The sequence below is a fragment of the Penaeus chinensis genome, chromosome 15 (genome assembly GCF_019202785.1).
Source record: "Penaeus chinensis breed Huanghai No. 1 chromosome 15, ASM1920278v2, whole genome shotgun sequence".
Lineage (NCBI taxonomy): Eukaryota > Metazoa > Arthropoda > Malacostraca > Decapoda > Penaeidae > Penaeus > Penaeus chinensis.
The window spans coordinates 16,998,803-17,010,957 of NC_061833.1; the positions used below are offsets into that span (position 1 = coordinate 16,998,803).

Here is a 12,155-nt window from a genome sequence, read left to right on the forward strand (position 1 = left end):
GCGGATATTTCCGTCAGTTCTGGGTAAATAGGAGGCCACCGCAGCTGTACCTGTTGTTTGTAACTTTCTTATGCTCTATAAGGTGGCTGTGTCCATTTCCCTCGATCTTCGTAACATTAACCAAAATTATTACCGATTTAGCTATTGGAAAAGACCACAGTTGACTGATTCGATTTGCCGTCATGGCGCGCGCAACGAAACCGGGCTAAAGGCATTCGTAGTTAGGCAACCTTCGAAGTATTTGGCGCTCAGGCAAAGGTAAATAAATTCCATCTTACATTGTGTAGCAAGTATGAATATAGAACCGTTACCATATTTTACGATAATCATCACTAAGGTTTGCCAGCTCTGTTATGCGCCGCAACGATGGCTTGACACCGTTTCTATTTTTTTTTTTTTTTTTTTGTAAACGCAGTATGTCAGTAAAAAAAATTTGTTTTTGTTCAATCATGATTTCATACATTTGTATTGTGCGTCAATCAAGCAAAGAGTACTCTTGGATTTAACCGCAGAACTGTAGATCGTAATTGTTTAGTTTAGTTAAGCTAAGTAAGTTTATTTACCACCCTGGCTATCTGCTCAGGCGTGGGCAATCACGATTACAGTTTTATATACATCTGACACAGTACAGTAGTCTGTGACTACTGTAATTGTACATGGTAATATAGAAACATGTCATACATCATACAAAAATAATACGTTGATATGATTTTTACATAACTGTTTTTTTGTTTACGGCAGTTTTACATAGTAAATTTAGGATATAATACGAGTATATCTTCTAATGTATCAGATGAAATAAAATATTCACATAGTTCTTTATACCTCATGTTAGGTGGTCTGAAAGGCTGTATCACATGACATTCCGAGATGTAATGCTCAAGCGTTCGCTTGTTTTCTTCGTTACACTGTCTACATTTAGATTCATCTGCACTTCTTGCACCGTGCAGTTGCCAATACAGTCTGTAACCTAAACGTATTCTGGCAATAACCACGTCAGATCTACTAGTTCTTCCTTATGAGAACTTTTCAATATATGTGCAACCCTAGCAAGAGGCATCCCAAGATCTATGTTCACAGTATCTTTGCTACAGGCTTCCTTCGCCAATTTGTCGACGTGGTCGTGCTTGCTTATGCCAACAAATTGAATGTTAAAATTGCGCTCTATTGCACAAGTTACGTTACGCTTAATGCAACTCACAATTTCCTCATCGCCACCTGCTTTGAAAGAATTTAGTGTCCGAAGAGCACTCTGAGAGTTACAGAAAACTACTCTAGAGCCCCGAGACATTACGAATTCCGTTGCAAGGAGTATACCTGCCAGCTCCGTTTGTGTAGTGCTGGCCCAATTTTGCACTCTCATATTAACTTGATGTGGCTTCATTTTGCACTACCTCCTAGCTATTTATTTCTGATTTCTTACACTGCAACAAGAGCAGTGCATGGTAGTCTACAACTGATCTTATAAAAGCCAAGTAAAACAGTCTAGCGAGCTTAACTTTGATGCCATGTTCTCTTCCAACAAGAACTTTCAACAGTCAGTCTCTCCCAGAGTCTCTTTTTCAGGGAGAGGATCAGGTCTGCATCATTTATGTTCACCCCGAGATTTATATTTATGACACATGTCAAGCTCTTGGTCACCTATGCGAAAAGTGGGCAGGGGTACGATACATGGATTGAGAGCCATTGTTTTCTCAGTGGAGATGACTAATCCACACTCATAGATGTGAGTTTGTCGATAATTATTTGCATCCTCTCTTGTGATGATGCTTTGACACATATGTCATCAGCATAGCATATAATGGATTCACCATCCCCAAGTGGAATATCTGCAACCAGCTTGTGCATGAGGACATTGAACAACATAGGGCTGAGAACTCCTCCCTGTGGCGTCCCAAGTTCAAAAGATTGTGTGGTGAAACTTCTCACTCCCCTGAACAAGACACTTGCAGATCTGTTAGAAAGATACATTCTAATCCAGCTCAATAATTTACCCCGGATGCCAAAGCTTACTAATTGTTCTAGGATAATTTATCTGTTTGCAATGTCAGAAGCTGACTTAAGGTCAAGAAAAACAGTGTGCTTCCCTGGATTAGAGTTTGAGTAGTACTCTGCAAAGCAATGTCGTGTGCTACGTCCCGATAGGAATCCGTACAGTCTGTGAGATAATTTACCTTGCAACCTGTACCTGAGTCTGTTAAAAATCATCCTTTCTAGAACTTTGCATACACATGAGGTTAGTGAGATTGGGCGGTATTTATCACTGTTTGGTTTCGGTAAAGGGATGATTAGGCTGCGCGTCCAGAGGCCAAGCAGAATACCTTGTGATAAACTTAACCTGCACAGGTGCAAAGGGGGATTACCAGGTACCTGAGCTATAAGGCGGAGGACACTATAGGTAATTCCATCTTCACCTGGTGCAGACGCTTTTCCTTTGAACAGTACATTGTTCAGCTCCCACTCAGTAATCTCAGCAAAATCGGAAGGGTCTGTCTCAGAACATCCAATCTCAATGGCAAATTTACGTGGTTCTGAATATTTGTGGGAAGTGAGCTCAATTTGGACGCTCCAGCCCATTGACTAACAAGCATGTCTGCATGTGCAAGAGGACTATGGAACTGCGGGGTGTTAGTTATTTTGCTTGAGAGTCGATTATTTTTTTTCCAGACCTCAGTCATTGAGGTGATATTGTTAATGCTTTGTAGGAACTGTTCAAAGTGTTCTTTTCTGAAATGAGTTTTTAAATCCCGTAGATTTTTGTTACCCTTAAGAAATTGAATAAGATTGTCACGTGTATTGTCCTGCTTGTAGATATCACAAAGCTCCTGAACAGTGACCCACTTAGGTTGTTTTAGGCGTTGTGAATTGTTACTCTTTAAGGTTTTATTTGGACAGACCCAGGTGTTGTAGTAATCAGTGACCACTTTCATCATGTCCGTGGAGAATTTATCAACACTCGTTACTGTGTAATCGTTATACCAGTCATAAATACGTGATTTTAAGTGGTGCTCAAGGTAAGGAGGAATAGACATTTAAAACCTATTTGTTTTTGCAGATAGACTATTATCAACAGCGTATCTCGTTAATATTGCAAAGTGGTCACTGATTAGCTCTGTTGCAAACATGCTTCTGACGTTTCCATGCACAAGATCCCTTCCTATTACATAATCTAGCCTGCCCCCCGCCACGTGAGTTTCCCTGTCTGTATCATATACGGTCATAGATCTATTGTTCACAAAATTTCGGAACTCTTCGCCATTTTCATGTCATTGACTGTCTCCAAATGTATAATGTCTAGCATTAAAATCCCCCATGCATATTATGCCGTGATTCTGAAAGTTGGGCAGTGAATCAGTTTGAAACTTTCTACACCTTGCTTATACATTGTACAGAGAGAAAAACCCAGAGGCTGTTCGAATATGTAAATGCTGATATTGCACATTATTGTCATCAGACTTTTCGCCAACTCATGCGGTATGGTGTCACTGACATAAGTCAGTAGGCCTGTCATCCCTGTGTTCGTATAGGAGTGGTACCCTATAATTCTAGGGGCGGTTTTTATTTTAGTGGCTGATGTGAAGGGCTTTTGTAGACAGATAACGTCAACATTATGGTTATGAATGTAGTAGAGCAAGTCATTAATAATACGGTTGACACCACGTATATTCCATGAGAGAAACGTAATTATTTTCTTGTCCCCCATCACACCCTATGATTAGCTGATTGGTCAAATTTGTGTTTGATGAAGCCCTTTAGTTTGCATATTTCTTGTACAGCATTACATATCTGTGCTGCATCTTGTTTATTTATACCGATTCTGCGCGCTTTCCTCATATTGATATTATACGTATAATCCGTACCTGATATCATTTTCTGAGTGATGTCCCATAGTTCGTCCGTTTCCTGCATATTCCCGTCGGCGTTGTTTTCACTGTTACTGTTGTCACCGTTTTTAGATGATTCGTCGATGGTATCTTGAGTAATAACATTATCACAGACCTCATTCGTATTCTCGACATCACTAACATCATTAGAAATCATATTTTCCCTATCTACTACCCGATCACTTTTTATTTATATAATCATTTTTCTCATTTCAACAAGCTCTTGCCTGATGCTTTCATTCCTATTTTCAACATTACTAACATCATTAGAAAGCATATTTTCCCTGTCTACTCCCCGATCACTTTTTATTTCCATAATCATTTTTCTCATTTCAGCTCTTGCTTGAAGCTTCTTATTTCCTCAATCACTTCCTTGTTTTGTTCATCCCTGGTCACTCCTGTGGCACTGTTTCCTGGGATGGGGAATCCACCTGGCAGTTGCGGGAATTCCTGTGGGTTAGTGACGTCACACGGTACTGGGTGGGGTGTGGCTGGGCTGGGCATCGCCACTACGCGGTCGATGGGTACGGTCGGGGCAGCAGGGGGGGGGGGGGGGGGTGCGCGTGGCGGTTTGTGGGGGCAGTTGCGGTGCCAGGCCGCCACGCCTTGCTCACCGCACCTGACGCACCTCTTCACGATGCTGCCAGTGTCTCCGTTGTCGTTGTCTTTTTCATTTTTACTTGCAGGACAGTCCTTCGTCTGCTGAGCTTCTGCACAAACAGCACAGGCTGTTTCTTTCCTGCAGTATTTTGTTACGTGGCTGTAACCCTGGCACTTGTAGCAAACCACAACATCTGAGCTCCATGGTCGAATGGAGCTCGACTCTATGTATCGTCCAAAGAATTTGTGCTCTTTGGGTGGCGGATGTTCTCCACTCCATACAATGACGATTCTTTTCAGGGTTTGTCCTTCCTTGTGATATCCTTTCTGCATACTGTCCATATCAGATATTATATGGGCACAGTTTTTGTATTATGGTTTTATATCATGTTCAATGATGAGGATGCGAGGTTTGGTTGACATAAACAAAGTTTTACATAAACATTTTATTTTTGTTTTCAATTTATATGATATTGTGTAAAGCATGTTGGACATAATGCGACATCGCAGAGCCGACAAACGAAGCGAGACATTGTCCTTTTTCCTTTCGTCTGTCGGCAGTATTTGCAGCGCCGATACTTCCCACCTTCATTCTCTTCAATCGTGTGCGTCATATTGTTGGAGCGGGGCTGGGAAGGTGACCGGGGAGATCGCGATGGTGTTGCCGCTCGCTGAGGTGTCACGCTCCTTCACCTCCTCACCTTCAGCTATAAGCTGGAGGCGGAATTCCAGTTGTGTCATCTTTCCGCCTAACCACTAATGCACTGCATGTACATTTATGAAAGCCACACCCAGCAGGTTATAGAACAATTTTACATACCATTTATTTGTTTTTATAGCTGCTGGATATGACTGAGCAAGCTGGTCGCTTATGTCCACCCCTTTCATTCCTTTATTGTAGTCGACAACACTCAGCGGTTTTCTTCTGATCTCCCCTCTTCTATTGGGTGGGAGGTCGACCATCTCATCTTCCCTGTGGATGGTAGACAGGATGTTGACCTGCTTCTTGTCAAACCATGACATTGCCAACATCCCTGCCCTAGAGGTCCTGATGTCGACTTCGCCCTTCCTCTTCACTGACAGGTCCTTTGGCATGAATTTCCTGTTTAGCCTTACTGTTCCGACGGTCTCTGTCTTCCGGGACTGTAGGTAGTGGAAGAGGGTGGGCGAGGAGTACCAGTTGTCAAGGTACAACTGGTATCCCTTTTCGAATAGACCTGCTTCATGCATGAGGTCTACCACTGCTTTCATGCTTGCGGGGACGTCACTTCGGTCTTGCCCCCTATATACTCGGAAAGCCGATGTATATCCTGCTGCCTTCCCGTCACTTGAACACAATTTATATACCTTCATGCCAAACCTGGCTCTTTTGGACGGGTTGTACTGGACAGCATGATGACGTCCCCTGTAAGCCCACAGTGACTCGTCGACGGCTATCTTCTCCTCCGGAGTGAAGACTTCCTTGAAGGTCCTTTGCAGCGTGTCCATTACAGGCCTCAGTTTCCACAACCTGTCGTCTGCTGCTGACGGATCTTCATTGTCGCTGAAGTGGAGGTTCGCCGTCAATAGGTCATATCGATCCCTCGTCATAGTCTGGCGGAAAATAGGACTGTTTACCAGGGGATTATCTGACCAATAATGCCTGTAAGAAGGTCAGGGCTGTACACCCATTAGTAGACGAAGACCTATGTACTTCTGCAGCTCCTCTGCAGTGCTGTCTTCCCAGGCCTTCATATGCGACGATTGGTTGGGCGGTTGCTGCTCAGCGTATAAATTCGTCTGGGTCTCCAATGTCTGCCAAAGGTCAGGGGGGAAGAAACAGTCCAGGATCTCCTTGGGCGTTGAGTCCTCCTCAAGTCCCAGTTCCTCCTTCAGGCCTGGAGTACCGCAAAAGCCGTGGCGACGCGGCACGTTCTCCTCCTTGTACCAACCTTTCCATCCCTTCGACCCAGGGGCGTTGCGGGCGGCATGGCGGCGGGCGTACTCCGACAAGGGCTCATCGGAGTCGATGTAGGTGTCGTGGGCAGAGACGTAGTCAAGAGTGACTTCGTAACATTGTTCATGTATTTGTCTTACATAATAGTCTTTATACGTTTTTTATGATTATGATTATGTAACAATATAGAGCCTCATTAGCATGCATTCTCCAAAAATGAATAGAGATGTAAAACTTAGTTTAGTTTAGTCCTTTATTTACCACCCTGGCTAACTGCACAGGCGTGGGCAAGCTGTGGTACATTTAATGCATGGTCATAACATTACATAGTGTTACATTTGAATTTTAGCCTATAACATTGCTATGAGTACTTTATCAGTTTAGGGAAAAGAACAATTGCACAGTCCTTTATCCACTCATCTACCACGCCGGCATGTAGCTTGGGCGTGGGAAAGCATTAATACATTTTATATTCGGTTATATGATACTACATTCCAAATTTAGGATACAACATAAGTATATCTTCTAAGACATCAGATGATATGAAGTAGTTACATAGTTCTCCGTACCTCATGCTAGGTGGCCTGAAAGGCTGTATCACATGGCACTCTGAGATATAATGTACAAGTGTTCGCTTATATTCTTCATTACACAGTTTACACTTAGTTTCTTCGACATTACAAACTGTACTGACCTGCCAATACAATCTATATCCAAGCCTGATTCTTGCAGTCACAACATCACACTGTCTTGTTCTTGTTTTAAATAAACCATAGATGAAGGAATCTTGCCTGAACCGGTCATAGTGCTTTATGCTACAGCTTTCAGGGCGTTGAGAATTAATCAACTCAGTCAAGTCCTCTCTGAAGGAAGCTTTAATGATGTAGAAAATCCTAGAAAGAGGTATCCCAGGATCTATGTCCACACTCTGTTTGTCACATGCTGACTTTGCTAGGCGATCAGCATGATCATGCCTAGGGATTCCAACATGCGATGGAATCCACACAAAACGTATATTATGGCCTCGTTCTTTTGCACGATACACTTTTATCCTGATGTCATTTGCAATATTTCCCGCACCTTTGTCTAGAGTGTTCAGAGCCTGGAGAGCACTCTGTGAATCGCAGAAAATGACCCCTGAGCCTTGGTTCAATAGAAACTCGGTGGCCATGAGTATTCCTGCCAACTCGGTTTGCATAGTGTTAGCCCAGTCATGAACCCTCCTACAATCCTGGTGCTGCAAAATATTGTTTTTATATACAACAAAAGCGCATCCTGCTCTGCTCCCAGACTGCAAGGAAAGAGTGTTTAGATGCTCATTTATACTTGCCAGTGCATACTGTTTAAGTATAGCAGGGGGGACACTGTCTTTTTTGGGGGCAGTCGTATAATATACACTTAGGTCCGACATTTTCCACGGTGGTACAGAACGTCCATGTAGGGTCTTAGTTATGGGTATGTTCAGCTGAGCTAAGTGTTTACACGTCACTTGTAACCATGGATTTGAGTATGAATCGGTGTTGTTATTCAAAGTTAGCTCTTCTATTCTGTGTTTTAGTTGTCTTTGGAACTCTGTACAATGGAGGGGTTCTCTAATTGATTTGACACTAAATGTGGTATTTATGTATAATATTCTTTCATAAACAGAAGGCAAATTAAGTTCTGTTCTCATATTCACAATCCTTGTTGTTCTAGGGGCACCAAGAATGATCCTCATGGCTTCATTTTGTACACTTTCTAGACTAGTCAACTCTGATTCCTTGAACAATACTAGGTGCAACGCATGGTAATCTATGACCGACCTTATGTATGACAAGTAAAAGATTCTCGCAATATTGACATTAATACCATGGTCTTTGCCGACAAGTGTCTTAAGTGGCTTCAGCCGCTCCCACAGCCTTTTCTTCAGGTTTCTAATGAACTCTGAATCATTAACAATCACCCCAAGGTATTTGTATTGATGGCAGAGATCTAGCTCAACGTCATTTATATGAAACCTTGGCAGAGGGATTGTCTGTGGGTTAAGTGCCTTTGTTTTTTCAGATGAAATTATCAAGCCACACTCAGTAGCCCTTGCAGAAAGTATATCTAGGATCTCTTGCATTCTCTCCTCGGATGAGGATTTAATACAAATGTCATCGGCATAGCAAATAATGGAGTCATTGCCTGCAAGTGGTATATCGCCCAGTAATCTATGCATTAGGATATTAAATAGCATGGGACTAAGTACGCCTCCCTGAGGTGTGCCGAGTTCAAATACTTTTGTATGAGTACTCTGAATGCCCCTGAAGAGAACCTGAGCCGATCGATTCGACAGATACATTTGAATCCATGTTAACAGTTTTCCCTGAATACCAAAGCTAGCTAGTTGCTCAAGGATAATTTCCCTGTTTGCAATATCAAAAGCAGATTTAAGATCAAGAAATACGGTTTGCATGCCTGGGTTTGAGTTTGTTAAGTACTCTGCAAAACAGTGCTGACTGCTACGCCCTGGAAGAAATCCATACAGTCTGGGGGATAACTTAGCATTTATGCGGTACATGAGCCAGTTCAGAATTATTCTCTCAAGTACTTTGCACAGACAGGAGGTCAAGGAAATGGGTCTGTATTTATCAGTATTGGGTTTGGGTATAGGAATGATTAAGCTTTAAGTCCAGGAGCTTGGGAGGATTCCTTGTGATAGTCTGAGTCTATACAGATGTAAAAGTGGGTTGCCTGGTACCTGAGCAATGTGGCGAAGGACGCTGTAAGTAATGCCGTCCTCGCCAGGGGCGGTTGCCTTACCTTTCAGAAGGGCATTACTCAGTTCCCACTCGGTTACTTCGACAAAGTCGGAGGGGTCAATAGCAGCACATGCTATTGCTATATTGAAATTTCTATCTATTTTCGACTTGTTGAGCTGATTTTTTATCCCTTGTGGAAATGAGTGTACTTGAGAATTTCCTGCCTACTGCTCTAGCAGCATATTAGCCTGTTCCTGTGGACTGTGGAACTGCGGTGTTGTGAGGGCTTTACCTGTCAGTCTATTAATTTTTCTCCATACGTCAGCTATAGAAGTTTGACTATTGATACTTTGCAGGAATTGTTCCCAGTATTTACTACGAATCTGAGTTTTTAATTCTCTGAATTCCTTGGTGGCTTTCATAAACTGCAGAAGATTATCTGTCGTCTTATTATCTTTATAACAATTAGCAAGCTCCTGAACCCGTTTATATTCCTTTGCCAGAATTGGGTCATTGATCCACCTCGGTGCATGGGAGGTCTGGGGCCTCTTTTTCTTTGAGAGTTTTTGTGAACAGACCCATGTGTCATAGTAGTCAGTGACAACTTTGATTAGATCCTGAGAAAATTTCTCAACAGCCTTGAAGTGATGCTCCAGGCCCGGTGGGATAATTATTCGGAGCCTAGGTGATCTAGTGGCTGAATTGCTGTCTACAGTATAATCTGTTTGTATTGCAAAGTGGTCACTAACTAACTCTCGCACCAGTGAAGTACAGACATTACCATAAACTAATTTTTTTCCAAATACATAGTCTAATCTGCCACCTCCCAAATGAGTCTCTGCTTCTGTGCCATATACTGTCAGTGATCTACTATTGATAAAATGTTTGAATTCTTCCCCATTACTATTACGTTGGTTGTCTCCAAAGTGTGGATGCCTTGCATTGAGGTCGCCCATACATAACGTGCTTTGGTTGTGAAAATTGGGGAGAGAACTAGCCAGAAATTTGGAGTATCTGGCATATACATTATACAGTGAAAAATATCCAGTGGCAGTCTGAATTTTTAAATGATGAAATTGAACATCAGTGTTCTCGGATTTTTTCACTAATTTATGCGGCAGTGTTACCTTCACATATGTCAATAATCCAGTCATGGCTGTATTCACATATGAATAATATCCCTGAATTGTAGGTGCTATTTTCATCTTAGCAGCAGCAGCAAAAGGTTCTTGCACGCAAATAACATCAGTATTATATTTACGGATATAAAACTCTAGGTCATTCAGCCTAGGCTTTATACTACGCATATTCCATGATATAAATTTGATTGTGCGTTTATCCATAAGTGAGTAGTGCTCTATTAGGCAGTCTGTACCTCATGCTGTTATATCCTCTAATATTACAAATTATATATTCACATAAACATATAGCTTTATGATTGTGGCTTTCATTACAGATGGTAGTCTTAAACTTAAAAGTACTTTTAACCATTTTAAACATTTGATCTTAGCTTTGTTCCACTTCTCTGCACAGTCCCTCCGGTTGCTGTGCTAGGTGCACCTGGGGGGCTGGTTGCGTCACTGGACCCGATGTCACAGGGATCCTGATATTGTTCGTGGCGGCTGTCAGCGCTGACACGCCCACTCTGGTTATCAGCACTGGCGGTCTGACATCGGTTCTCCTCGTTCGTTTTTTTAGCACTAATGGTAACACGAGTATCACGGCAATGACATTCACTTTTAATTTTTTCCATTTCCTGTTTGAGCATCGTTATTTCATCAATTAAGTTATTGTTTTGTTCTTTCAGAACTTTTATTTCCTTTAAAAGTTCAAGCACTTTTATGTCTCCTTGGTCAGCTGGCGTGACGTCACTTCTGTCACATGGTTGTGCGGGGGATTCCCCCGCCTGGCCTGCGGTCATCCCTGCCTGAGGGTGAGGGACGGCTGCCTCGGCTGGCTCCCGGGGAGGGAGGGGGGGCGTGGTCTTTAATTCAGAGAGTAAGGCAGCTTTGACGGCCGAGTCACTCTCTGTGAGGATCAACATTATCTTGTTCACCTTCTCCGCCAGTTGCGCAACCGTTTCGCGTAGTTCGGCGTCCTCTGCACCCCCACTCGCCGGCAGCCGCGGGAAATCTCTGCGGTTGGTGACGTCACACAGGGCACGGGCTGGCGCTTCCCCGGCACCCTGTCCGCTGGTTGGGTTGGGAGGGTCGCGCTGGTCACTCGCGGTCGGTGCTGGGACCACAGGGGGTGGGGGGGGGGAGGGGCCAGGGCAGGGAGGCCCTTGCACCCCCAGTGCCAGGCAGTCACACCTGTCATCCCACACCTGAAGCAGGATGGGACCAAAGCTGGTGCTTCTGCTGTACTCTCTTCTGCTGCACTGCGAGGACACTCCCTGGCAGTATGTTGTTCTCCACATTCTGCGCAGCGCGCCTTGCCCTTGCAGTATTTAGCTACATGGCCACTTTCCATGCAGTTATAACAGATGACGGAGGATGCCCTCCACGGCCTCACGTGGCTGGCAGGTATGTACTTCCCAAAGAAGTGGTATGTACTGGGAGGGGGTTGCTCTCCTTTCCATATGATTCGAATACGGTTGAGTGGTTTCTTGTCTTTGTGCACTCGTATGGCCTTATGAACTCAATGTTCAAGATCAAAATCCTTGTTGTAGTGGGTCACAAGGTATTCGTCATATTTCTCTTGCTTCTTGGGCTCATCACAAAGTTTGAAGATAATACCTCCAATTAATCCTTCAATAAGGTCGTCAACATATTTTCGCTGAGAGCGAGCGACGTACACATACGGCGAGGAGAGAGTGTCTCCTCGCACAAGGTCGAGGGGGGTACCCCCCTGGGCCCGAGAGTCGTTGCCGAGGTTCTATAGCCATTTCAGTTTATCGTTTTTTGTGGTGCCTTCAGGGAAGGCGAGACGAACATAATCGCTTTTTGGTGCCAGTGGTCTCTTACCGGCATTGTTGAGCTTTTTTTTCTTAGTTTTCGACTTCACTAAAGT

General features: G+C 43.4%; 1 protein-coding gene across 1 annotated transcript; it reads right to left on the reverse strand.

The window, feature by feature from the left end:
- Positions 1–5,240: 5,240 nt before the first annotated feature.
- On the reverse strand, positions 5,241–6,074 carry LOC125032867 (piggyBac transposable element-derived protein 4-like). The gene has a single exon (XM_047624253.1). It carries the CDS (start codon positions 6,072–6,074, stop codon positions 5,241–5,243), a length of 834 nt encoding a protein of 277 aa, XP_047480209.1.
- Between the last annotated feature and the right edge of the window lie 6,081 nt (positions 6,075–12,155).